Below are 13,413 nucleotides of genomic sequence, written 5' to 3'. Positions count from 1 at the left end.
TTCTCTCATCTGCTTCTTATATATGCTCTCTTCTCTCCTCCTCTCTGCTTACTCCCAATGAGAATCATCTGCGTGAATGATGAGGCTTAATTGTTCAGTAACTGTAAATCTTTGGGATGAATCCCAGATAAGAATGTGCTCCCCTCTTAAGCTCCCAAACCTCAGGATACTTCTATTGTTGGATTACAGATATTTCAAAATTAGATTCAAACATATAATCACAGCAATCAGGCCTTCTCTTTGACTTCTGACTGGGTCTCATCTAGCAAGCATGGATTCTTATCAAAAGACATTTTCACTGAGCAGTAAGTGTTTACAATCACAGTGGAGTGATATTTTATACTGACATTATGTCTGCTCACACCTTTCTCTTCCCAAAAGGGTAATCATGATTTCAACATCAATTCTAAATGAAGTCACTTCATGTTTGGATGCCACAACCTTTGAGGTCACTAATGTCTTTCTAGGTACTCTGGTGCTAAAGTCTCATTGGTTTGAGCTTGACTTTCATAGAATTGTAACTGTGGAGGCACTAAGTCCAGATGTGATCAGTCTGTTTTAAAGGAAGACTTTGCATAAAAGATGGACCTGACACCATTCGTACATAAATAAATGTTGATGAGGCTGACTCTTCTTTCAAAAAGGATTCTAAATCAGTTTTCTAGTGGGAAATGCTGAAGTCACCAGGAGCAAGGACTAAGTCTTTTTAAAATTATTGTTGAAAAACACATAACAAAGTTTACCACCTTAACTATTTTTAAGTGTACAGTTCAATAGGTTACGTATGTTCACATTTTTGTGCAACAAATCTCCAGAACTTCTTCATCTTGCAAAACTGAAACTCTATACTCATTAAAAAGTAATTCCCCATTATCCACTCCCCACGACCCCTGGCAACCACCTTTCTACTTTATGTTTCTATGAATTTGACTACTCTGGATATCTCAAATAAGTGGAATCATACAGTATTTGTCTTTCTGTGACTGGATTATTTCACTAAGTAATGTCCTAAAAGTTCATCCACTGTGCAGCATTTAACAAAGATATCCTTCCTTCTTAAAGCTGAATAGTATTCCATTGTATGTATAGAACACATTTTATTTGTCCACTTATCCATCAATGGACATTTGGGTTGCTTCCACCTCTTGGCTATCCTGAATAGCGCTGCTCTGAAAATGGGTGTGCAAATGCAAGGTTTAAATTTTGAGGCATCTTTCCCTAATATGATGATGAATTTGAGTGGATTTAATCATATTCTAGTAACCATAATTCTGATCTTGTTCCTCTTTCAAAAACTGCCAGCTTCTCTGTGTAGCCAATGAAATAATACAAACTTATTATTCAAAGCTCTTCAAAATACAGTGCCAAGTGATCAATGCTGCTTTATCTCCTGTTAGTCTTCTAAGCTTTCTTTTCTTTGAGACTATGTGAATAAACAGAGTGAGTGACATTTTTTCTTTCTGGAACTCTATCCTGCTTATCTTAACCCTCTTTTTCTGTATGTCCAAGTCCTTCTATCCCACATCCTCACATTCCCTCCTTCATGAAGCCTTCCTGATCCCTACTACCAGATATAATTTTGTTCTCCTGAAAATCCCCACAATGTCTTGTGTCAGATAGGGTCTTATCATACCCTGTTCTCTATTTGTAAGAGTTGCCTATAAACTTATTTCATCCCCTTCAACTAAGAATAATTCACATCTATTGGGTGCTTACTATGTGCCAGGCACTGTTCCAAGCATTTCATGTATATTAGCTCCTATTATCCTTAAACTGACCTATGGAATAGGTGTGATAATTATATCTATTTTTTCTGATGAGAAAATTGAGGTGTAAAGGGGTTAAATAACTTGCCCAGCCCCACAGTGAGTTTTGAGTGGTGGAGATGAGCACGTGATTTGGCGGTGGAAGTGACAAGAGATCAACAAGGTGGAAGTAGTGAAAACCAGCTCAGGGAGAACCAATCCAAGAATGGCAATCTCTTCCATTACAGAAGGGTTGCCAGCTCTGTTGTCTGACTTTACAATTGGCAAGTTCACCACCGGAAGTATATACTGCATTCTTACGCTTTTGTTAAGAAACATTTGTCCATCTGTAGTATATTTATGAATGATTGCATGTTAAAGAACTTCTCACAATAAGCTCCATGAAGATAGGAATTGTGTCAGTTTTGCCTAGTTCCTAGTACAGTGCTGAATAAATGATAAAGTTATAAATAGATGAATGAGTAAATGAGTGGTTATACTCTATACTGTCTTGGGGGTGGTAGGAAAAATGGCTGGAGAAATGTACCCTTAGTGCATTGCAGATTCTGGTGTGCATGGAGGAATAAAAAGCTTACTTGCCCATTCTAAGCATGATTTAAATGACACAAATTATAAGGAAAAGATAAAATTGACTTTATAAAAATAAAATATAAGCTACAAAAACAAAAATCAAATAAAGTTCTTTATATTTCAAAGCATCATAAACAACTGAAAGGGGCTTCCCTGGTGGCGCAGTGTTTAAGAATCTGCCTGCCAATGCAGGGGACACAGGTTCAAGCCCTGGTCCGGGAAGATCCCACATGCCGCGGAGCAACTAAGCCTGTGCGCCACAACTACTGAGCCTGCGCTCTAGAGCCTGTGAGCCACAACTACTGAGCCCGCGTGCCACAGCTACTGAAGCCTGCATGCCTAGAGCCCTTGCTCTGCAACAAGAGAAGCCACCGCAATGAGAAGCCAGCTTCATTCATGCACTGCAACGAAGAGTAGCCCCTGCCCGTGGTAACTAGAGAAAGCCCACGTGCAGCAGCGAAGCCCCAACACAGCCAAAAACAAACAAACAAATAAATAAATATTTAAAAAAATAAAATAAACAATGGAAAGACAAATGACAAGATGGGAAATGTATTTACAACTTGAATGACATAAAATATCAGCCTTATATATAAAAAACTTTCACACTTCAGAAAAAAAAAGACAAATACCCTAGTAGAAAAATGGACAAAGGACATTCATTTTGTAAAGATATTTGTTCTTTCGAAGACTTTCCCTGTGTCTATAATGAAAGTATGATCTTAAGATAAGCAACAATGAAAAAAAAAGTAAAAAAATCTGAATGGGTTTTAATGTTTTCTATCTGTTAGTAAAGTCAATTTTCAACTATCCATGGGTGAGTTATTTTTTGACTTTTCTTTTTATTGCTGTCTAGGATTGAAAGGCACATTGATTAGTTTCACCTATTACCAGGGCTAGAATAATGATTTAAAATAACTACCTTTGTTCATTCAGGAACAAATATTTATAGTATACCTACTGTGTGCCAGGGATCGTGTTAGGTGCTGGAGTTATAATGGAGAACAAAACACAACTCCTGCCCTTGTGGAGCATATAAATTACAATGAGAGTGGGGGGAAACAGACATAGATTTTTTAAAAATTTATTTTATTGAAGTATAGTTGATTTACAATGTTGTATTAATTCCTGTTGTATGGAAAAGTGATTCAGTTAGACATATATATATATTCCTTTTCATATTCTTTTCCATTATGGTTTATCACAGGATATTGAATATAGTCTCCTGTGCTATACAGTAGGACCTTGTTGTTTATCCATCCTGTAGTTTGCATCTGCTAATCCCAAATTCCCAGTGTATCCCTCCCCTACCCCTCCCACCTTGGCAACCACAAATCTGTTCTTTATGATAAAACAGACGTTAATTTTTAAAAATCACACACAAAAAATATATTTACAACTTTGATGAACACTCTGAAGGTGCCATGAGAGTGGGGAAGAGGGACCTCACCTAGACCACAGAGTCGGGAAGGGCTCTTGAGAGAGTGATATATGAGCTGAGATCTGAGGGATAATAGTTAACTAGGAGGAGTGTGGGTGGGAGAGTGGGCTTGGGAAAAGCCAGCATTCCAGCTAAATGAAACTGCATGAATAAAGGACCCCAGTCAAGAGGGAGCTCCGTGCTTTATAGGAATTGTAAGAAGGCAAATGTGGCTGAAGTGGATGGGCTGAGGCAGCAGGTGGCATAAGGCTGAGAAGGAGATAGTTAAGACTTTTTTGTCTTTATTCTAAGAGCAGTGAGAAGTCATTTAAGGGTTTTAAGCAGGATTATTCAACTATTCAAATATCTCGCATTTGAATTAGCTAGAGTGTTGATGTGCGCTAATTAGAATAAAAAATTTAGGTAATGCTTTAGATTAACATTATAATTTAGGAAGCTTCTTTGAAAATTATCATAGAGAAGTCTAGGGCAATTAGATGAAGGATTCTTAGGATAAATGTGGTTTTTGTAAACAGACTTGGTGCAGTGGTACAAAACAAGTATTCAGGAAACAAGTATCCTTAATATATCTCCGTAATTAATACAAAAAATTGGGTTGTAGAAAAGGATGTTGTGCTTTTGGAGAACAGTGAAATAAAACGATATTACACATGACTGGTGTCTGTCACATTAGCTCCATTTGACAGAACACTTAAGGTTAAAATTATAAGTCCAGATTGACATATTATTATACTTATTTAAATGATGGATTTATTTTCTTTGTTGTACTTCTAAAACAGATTCATTTTGTAAAGAGCATTTAAATTTTGCATCTAGAAAGGTTGTTTGAGAAGCGTTGAATATTTAAAATGGTTAATAGTCATGATCATCGTTAACCATTTTCCAAAGGGACCAATCTTGAAAATCACTTTTAAGACAGAATTTATAGTAATGGTCCCTTATATTATATTAAGGAGATTTGATCACACTGTTGGTGGGAATGTGAATGGGAACAATGTATTTTCTTTCTTTCTTTTTTTAAAAAAATTTATTTATTTTATTTTTGGCTGTGTTGGGTCTTTGTTGCTGCACGCGGGGTTTCTCTAGTTGTGGCGAGCGGGGGCTACTCTTTGTTGCGGTGCATGGGCTTCTCACTGTGGTGGCTTCTCTTGTTGCAGAGCACGGTCTCTAGGTGCGCGGGCTCTAGAGTGTAGGCTCAGTAGTTGTGGTGCATGGGCTTAGTTGCTCCGCGGCATGTGGGATCTTCCCAGACCAGGGCTCAAACCCATGTCCCCTGCATTGGCAGGCGGATTCTTAACCACTGTGCCACCAGGGAAGCCCAGGAACAATGTATTTTCAAATACAGTTTGGCCCTAAATTGTAAAGTTGAACACTTTCATTCCCAACTATCCATTAATTTAATTCTTGGCTATATACCCTAGAGAAACTTTTGCATATATGCACCAAGAGATAGTATAAAAATAATTCATGAAATCATTGATCATAATAGCAAAAACCTGGAAACTCAAATGACCAGAGAAGATGAATACATAAATTATAGATCAGTCACAAGGTGGAGTATTATATAGCAGTGAAATGTTTGAACTATATGGAAGGATCTAGAAATATAACATTGAGTGAAAAAACAAGTACCAGAGGACCATATACAGTAGGATACCCTTTTATAAAGCTCAAAACCAAGCAAAACTAAAAAATATATTAATTATGGATGCAGACATATGTGATGATATTATTTTTAAAAAGACAAAGGGATGATAAAATGCAAAACTCAGGCTAGTAGCTACCTGTGGAGGACAGGTAGGGAGGCGGGATAGGGAAAGAACTCCTAGGTTAGTACAAAGGTTGGTCACAGCCCAGTTTTAGGTCAGTTTTATGGGTGTAGTACTCATGGTTGTTGTGCTTCATAACAATACTTTCATGCACTCTTTTGTATGTCTAGTTTAAAAGGTTATACATATATGGATGTATATTGATAGAATAATAGTAAGAGTCCTACTTAATACTCAGTACATATTTATATACAGATGGCAGGAACAATTTAAGAATACAAATCAAACTGGTAATTGGGAAATTTTAAGATGTGCAGAGAATTTCTCTCTATATAAAAGATTCATTTAAAATTTATTTCAGGGAATTTTTATTACATTCATCACTCAGAGGCTCAGCTGACATATTTGATTTTTATAACTTTGCAACAGGTGGCAAAAACAAAAAGAAATGAGGACATCATGGATCAACATCACACTAGAACATAGATTTGTTATCAAACTGTGTTATAAAGATTTCTTAAACCTAAGAGCTACAACTCTGAAATTTTTTCTGAAAATACACCATATTTTATGTTCTTTATATACTCGCAAGGTTGACATGAGTTAATTGCATAGTTGAAAATGGTAATTACCTGGTAACCATTTATCACTATTATTGTATCTCATGAAAGCCTAGGATTGCAATTAGCTCTCCGTTCATTACCATGTCACTTGTAACGGTAAAGTATTTGCATAATGTATATTCTATGGTACTCTTTTCTTCCCTCTGAAATTCAGATAGCATTTTACTTTAGCAACAAATCTTTTAGACTTCTACGTCAAGATGAAGGACAGTTTACTTGCACTTGTCTTTTGTCCCACAAATATCCTTGATGGGTGAGGTAAATACTCATAGTGCAGTGCTTATCCCAAAGGTTTAAGTCAGAATTGTGGAAAAGGAACCTGTGTATTCTTTTTGAGATTTCTATAACAGACATCTACTGAAATGTTACTAGAGAAGTATATAAAAATTAGACTAATCATCTCGGTGTCATTGAGCAATCAATGGATGTTAGGGTACTGAATTGGTGGTCAGAAGAACTGAGTTTGAGATTCCAACTTTATATTTGCTGAATTATGATAATCATTTAACATCTTTGTGCCTCACTTTCCTTGAATTTATAAACAGAGATAGTAGCTCCTCTGTCTTCTTCATAGAATTGTTATTAGAATGGAAATAAGTTGATATACATGAAAAACCTTTACAATCCCTCCCAAGGAATATGCAAATGTTTGTCACTAGAGGAAGGTCTTTTTTATTTCTCATACATATTAAAATTCACAGGGGGAGGAATAAATTGGGAGATTGGGATTGACATATACACAGTACTATATGTAAAATAAGTAACCAATAAGGACCTACTGTATAGCACAGGGAACACTACTCAATACTCTGTAATGACCTATATGGGAAAAGAATCTAAAAAAGAGTGGATATATGTATATGTATAACTGATTCACTTTGCTGTACACCTGAAACTAATACAACATTGTAAATCAACTATACTCCAATAAAAATGAAAAAAAAAGACATAAGGTTAAAATAATAATTATTTCATAAAGGGTCTCAGTTCTGTCATACAGTAAACAATGGATTTATAAAGATTAAAAAAATTCACAGTAAACTATAACAAAAAGCTCATTTAGGGTGTTTAAGAAATCACTATGAAACTAGATTAATTTCTTAATAGAAATAAGAAAATGCCTGTAGGGTCTGCTTGAAAAATCATTTTATTGATTTTCACACAAATGAACTATTTAGATGTAAATGTCAAAGCAAATCTCCACAGAATCTGCAGGATATCTAGATTTATTAATCAAGTCAAGCCCTCCTTTTCTTATTTAACCTCCAGAGACCAGTACGGTCCTTTCTCTTCTTTATTTAGGTATGGAAGAAACAGAAGTCATGCGTCTCATGAATATTCGCTGCTATTGTCAATGCAGTAATGTTGTGGACAGGCTGGATTGACCCCTAGGTTTGGAATTTTTCTACCCCAGGGCCTGGTTTCACTTGTAGTTTTGAGGTCTTGATCAGTTTATCTGCAAGTTGCCTTTGCCACAGAGAAACAGATTCATGTACAGAGAGACTGATAATGCACCCTAAATCCATTTGCTAATTTACAGTAAGAAATATCATAAACTTATCTTCATAATAACACTAATGCATCACTTTGCTTTATAGTTCCTAACCTTTGAATTCATTAGCTCATTTTGGAACCTCATCACTTAACGACTTTTGAACAGAATGATCTCATTTATGTTTTTGTTTTGTTTTTTGTTTTTAAACGAAGGGGCAATCTTTTTTTTTAAATTCATTAATTAATTTTTGGCTGCATTGGGTCTTCGCTGCTGCGAGCTGGCTTTCTCTAGTTGCGGTGAGCGGGCTTCTCATTGCAGTGGCTTCTCTTGTTGCAGAGCAAGGGCTCTAGGCGCGCGGGCTTCAGTAGTTGCGGCTTGCGGGCTCAGTAGTTGTGGCTCACTGGCTCTAGAGTGCAGGCTCAGTAGTTGTGGCTTAGTTAGCTTAGTTGTGGCTTAGCTGTTCCGCGGCATTGGGATCTTCCCGGACCAGGGGCTCGAACCCGTGTTCCCTGCATTGGCAGGCGGATTCTTAACCACTGCACCACCTGGAAAGTCCCGATCTCATTTATTTCTAAGCTGCTTATTTTCTCTATTTATCAGGTGGAAAATACCAAAAAGTGCAAAGTAGAACAGGAGACCATATCTTAGTTGTCAAAAATAACACGCTGTTAACAATTCTTCACATTTCCTTCCTTTTCTATGCTTATGTATATAATTGAGATCATATTGTACATGCCATTTAAATGTCAAAGTTTCCTTTTTTTTCTGGTTAAGATGGCAATCTATGACTTGTAAAAACTTTGGAAAAGTTGTAGAAAACAGATAAAAGCTCAAATCAGAAAATGAAAATCACATACAGTTTATTACTGTAGTTAACCATCGTTAACATCTTGGTGTATTTCCTTCCAGTGTTCTACTCCTTTTAATTTAATTTTTTTTTTTTTTTTAAACTTAGTCGGGATCACTTCAAAGCACAATGTTTGGGGAGACAGCCTCTGGCTGGGCTGGGAATCAGGCAGCCTCTATTCTCGAGTCTAGCTAATTGGAAGCTGCAGATCAGCACTCTTCTTCCTGGACAGGGGTAGCGAGAGTGAATATTTTCCTTTAAAGTTCACTTGTTTCCGTATTCTAAGCTGATTTTTACATTCTTCTCTTTCCCCCCCAGCATCTTCAGGGCCACCGGCACCTGCCCCATGCTTCAACAAGTTATCCTTGATGGCTTCTGGAAGCCCATTCACTTCTGCTTAACGAAAGACTCCTGCCCCCATTTCACCTTCTCCTGCGGTGACTGAGGAGGTGGTAGGAGGCCGTTAGTTCGGAGCTTCAAAGGGACCTGCAAACCTGAACAGCGGAGTCGGAGCCCTCGCCCCGCCGCAGGGTCAGGAGCGCCCGGGGGCTCCACTAGGAGGCTCCGTGTCTCTCTATGGAAGGGATGCGACCCGGGAAAGACTTCGTGGCTATGTCCCCGCTCCAGGGGCGTGTAGCTCGCAGAGAGGCCAGCCCAGCCTCATCGCTCCCGAGGTTATCATCAGAGCGCACTTCCACGTGGCTCTGAGTCCTCACATCCCACTGCTCTCGGGAGGTCTTTTCGCGTCGCGAGGTTTTTAGGCCCGACGCTCGCTCTCATCCTCTCGGGAGATTCCGGCAGGCCTCTGTCCCAGAAAACCAAGGGTCCGAGCTCTCTGCCTCGCTTTGCGAGCCAGGAGAAGTGCGTCCCTTCTCGCTTGCCTTATGCCGGGCGAGGCGGGGACCGCACTACCGTGCCGCCAGCCGGAGGGGGGGACGCTCACGTGCGGCCCTCTGTTTTCCAGCCGGTAGCAGTGGATCCCGCGAAACCACCGTTCAGCCTACCAGGGTCAGTATTATATTGTCCTGAGAGTTCGCACAAGCGGCAGACAAGACCATCCACTCGAGCTCGGCTGCAGACGCGCCCCTTCCCTCCCCCCTCGGTTCGTCCAGACCGCCCGCAGTTGCAAGCGCGCCAGCCGCCGCCGATTTGCCTCGGCCTTTGACAGCTCGGCCCGAGCACCTCCAGGCCTCGAGTCCCGGCTCAAGGGGCGGGGCGAGGCGGGGCGAGCGAGCGCTGGGCGGGGCGAGCGCGAGCGGCGGCGCGAGGAGGGAGCGCCCGAGCCCAGCAGAGCCGAGCGGAGCGGAGCAGGGAGGTGGTGTGGACAGGCAGGCAGAGCCCGGCCGGCCGCCTGCGGCTCCGCGCCGATCGTGCTGCGTCCCCGGGCTCCGCGTACCCCCGCCTCTGCCCAGGCTCCCGCAAAACTTTTATTCTCTGGGGCCCTCTGGGTGTCTGAAGGACTCGGAGGGCTCGGCCCGCTCTGCGCTCCCCTGCGGCGGCGACCAAGGGGACGTGCATCCCTCACGCGCGGGGCTCTAGCGCCTCGTGCCTCTTCACCTGCCGATCGCTCCCCGGAGCAGCGAGGGGGCACCCGCGGAGCAGCCGCGCGGGCGCCAGCGCCCCGGAACTCTCCCGCCCACCGCGGCAGACCCGCCCGGCGCAACTTTAACTTGATTTCTCTCGTCCAGCCCCGGCACCCGCGACTGCTGCTGCCACCACCGGCGTCTTGGCAGCCACCGCCTCACAAAGGGGCGTAGGGAGGGGAGGCGGCGCGGGCGGCGGGCTCAGACGTCGGTGTGCTGGGCGCGGGCCTCCGGGCCGCCGAGGCCGGGAGACAAAAGGGAAACTGCCTCTGTTCACCGTGCGGGCTCGGAGCTGCCTGCTCGTCCGTCTCCCGCCCGGCTCTGTGAGCCTCCTCCCCCTAACCCTCGGCTGCTGCTCCGCCTCCCTCCCCGCGGGCTGTCCCCGCAGTGCTCCGGGACCCGGCGAGCTTTCGGGGCGCGCGTCGCTGCTGGCGGTTGGGGCTCTAGCGATAATAAATGATAGAGGATACAATGACTTTGCTGTCTCTACTGGGTCGCATCATGCGCTACTTCTTGCTGAGACCTGAGACGCTCTTCCTGCTGTGCATCAGCTTGGCGCTGTGGAGTTACTTCTTCCACACGGACGAGGTGAAGACCATCGTCAAGTCCAGCCGGGACGCCGTCAAGATGGTGAAGGGCAAGGTGGCCGAGATCATGCAGAACGACCGACTGGGAGGACTCGACGTGCTGGAGGCCGAGTTTTCCAAGACCTGGGAGTTCAAGAGCCACAATGTTGCCGTGTATTCCATCCAGGGCCGGAGAGACCACATGGAGGACCGCTTTGAAGTTCTTACGGACCTAGCCAATAAGACGCATCCGTCCATCTTCGGGATCTTCGACGGGCACGGGGGCGAGGTAGGAGTTCTCTGGGGCTTTGTTTGAGTGTGTGTGTGTGTTTGTGTATGTGTAAACAACAGGACGTGGTGTGCGTGTCGGGTAGCACCTGAGCGCGAGGGGCGTGGTGATGACCTGGTGTCGGACTGGACAAAGCCACTAGTTCCAAACGTGGCCAAGTTGCCAGAAACACCGCGGGATCCAGACCTCTTGTACTGAGGGTGCAGTGTGGGGGAGGAAGGGTCATCCATAACCTATTTCGTGCCTCATAATTTATGAAGTTTCCCAAGGCCAGAGCCCAGCAAATGACTGTGTTAGTTTTGCTGGGAGAGTTAATGGTTTCTACAGTGAACTTTGGCCCAGGGCCTCAGCGCCCCTGTTCTGGGGTTTGAGGCCGAGCTAGGCGCAAAGAAGGAAGAAATCTTTGATTCTCGTTAGGAAAAAGATAAAATCTGCAGAGCCAAATCAGTGAGGACTTAGTGAGGATGAAGGAAGCTCTGACTCCTTTCCAGCTCTTTCACCCTGAGGAGGAACCCGAGGGGCAGCGCTGCGCTTCTTCCCAATTCCATTAACTTTGCAAGTGCAATCCGGCCACTTGACAGCAGCGCTTCGCTGGCCGCCTGCTTTTAGCTGGATCGAGGCGCGGGACCGAGATGCCTCTGGCCTTTGCAGAGGTGGCAATCCCCGCAGAGGTAGCGGTGCCCAGATCTCGCCCCTGCGCCCTGGCCGGCGTGGGACACAGACGTCTCCCTGCTTCTAAATTCCTTTATTTGGGGTTCATGTGGGAGCAAGAGATAAGGTTAGAGGCCGGTTCAAGTCCCTCTCCCTCATTTCTGCGGCACCCTGATTGCTTGTCGGGGCTCAGATTTCCTGGAGGTCGGGGCGAGAGTTGGCTTTGGTCCTTGGGCATCGGCCCAGGCGAAGTGAGTGGCAAATGTGGCTCCAGAGCGGTGCTCCAAAGAGTAGCAGGCCAGCCACCCCATCTCTCTAAACTTGGCAGTTTGGAAAAGAGTTTCATTGCTGCATACTTTTTTTTTTTTTTAAAGCATACTTTCTTACTCCCCACACCCCCTCTTCACCACCCCTTCTTCATCATTTCCTCCTTCCCCCGCTCCCTCCTCCCATCCAACTTTCCCCCCTAAATTCTCTTGGCGCTTCTGATCTCTGGGTGGGCTGTAGGGGATATCATTCTCTTTCAAGCTTGTTCTTTGGCCTTTGTTTTGGGTGACCATTGAGAACGCTCTGAACTGGGTATCTTAACTGCATTCTCTCTTTGATACAAGGTCACTTCACCCACCACTCTGCTAATCTTTCCCACATACTGTATGTACCTACCTGGTAGAACCAACTTTGCCAGGAATGACAAACTTGATTGGAAAATTTATTTGGTAGAGCTGAAATCAGTTTTTGCTATCTTCCATCCACCCTAGCCCTTTCTATATTCTGTGTTTCAAAAGGAAGGTTTCTCACTGATTGTAAATTTGTAGCCTCTTGTGTAGTATGGGGTTCTTTCCTTTCCCCTTGGGTAGGTGAAAGATGTGAGGTTAATTGAGGGAAGGGACACTGTGTATTTGGGTAAAAAACATATCTGAAAGATAAGGTTGCCAATATAATGGCTGATTTGTTTCCTGGTCTGAGAATGTCTATATTTTCATTTTATGTGCCTCGACAGTTGTAAACCATTTAATAAAGCTTATATTTATTATATACTTAACATTATTAAAATTGTTGGCAGATGATGATCTGATTCTTGTGTTAGAAAGTACAGTTTTATTCATAACTTAAATGTCTGGATGTACTATTAATGTTGTGAAACTCTGGGTTGTGCTCGTCTGGGTGTGCTGTATTGGGCTGTTTTGAGCCTGCACATGTAAGTGAATGGGTATTTTTAAATTTTCTTCTAAGTTGATATTCTAAAAAGTGAATATTAAAGACTCCAACAGATTTCAGGTTGAAAAATTTCCAGTATTATCTTCTGGCAAATGTACCATTCAGAAAAGGGACATGCAAAATGCTTTTATTTAACTAGAAACATTTTACATGTATAGGGCTTTTCATTAAAGTTTTAAATAATAAAGGAGATCATCATTGTTAGCTAAACTATGAAATGAGTTTCATTGTGCCTTATATTAAAAAGCTTGCTGTTTGCAAAATAATTAATATTATCAGTACCCTGAAAAACAGAACAATTGTTCTGTCTATAACATCCTACAGTGCATAGCCAGTTCATTAATTTTAGCTTTGTTTTAGGGCAAAATAAAGAGTTATAAAAAAGAGCTATTTAATTGCTATTGCGAATGTGATGATAAATAATCTTAGGTATTTCTCTCTTCCTTTTTCTTTCATTCAAAGAAAATCCAACCATCTAATTCTTGTCTTCTGTGTTGTGTAGCTTCTTTAATATTCACCAGAGGAGGGTGCCACTGTTTGATTTTGGTGTAGATGATAGTTATCACCTTTCAGAAAAGAGGAAGCTTTTTCTGAA

The 13,413-nt window shown here is 42.5% G+C and overlaps 2 protein-coding genes across 2 annotated transcripts in view; one reads left to right on the top strand and one right to left on the bottom strand.

Moving 5' to 3' along the window:
- B3GALNT1 (beta-1,3-N-acetylgalactosaminyltransferase 1 (Globoside blood group)) overlaps positions 1–13,413 on the bottom strand; it is a 646,348-nt gene that overhangs the window by 272,613 nt on the left and 360,322 nt on the right. The gene's annotated exons all lie outside the window — the stretch shown is intronic.
- Positions 10,551–13,413, top strand: part of PPM1L (protein phosphatase, Mg2+/Mn2+ dependent 1L) — a gene marked incomplete at its 5' end in the record, with an annotated part of 311,535 nt that continues 308,672 nt past the window's right edge. Inside the window, one exon of the mRNA XM_082394196.1 lies at positions 10,551–10,949. Within this exon, the coding sequence (XP_082250322.1) occupies positions 10,551–10,949 (399 nt within the window). The remainder of the gene's footprint in view (positions 10,950–13,413) is intronic.

Source organism: Balaenoptera borealis (assembly GCF_965194805.1).
Source record: "Balaenoptera borealis genome assembly, chromosome: 5".
NCBI classification, from domain to species: Eukaryota; Metazoa; Chordata; class Mammalia; order Artiodactyla; family Balaenopteridae; genus Balaenoptera; species Balaenoptera borealis.
The sequence above is the reverse complement of the archived record's forward strand: the minus strand, read 5'-3'. Positions and strand labels throughout refer to the sequence as shown.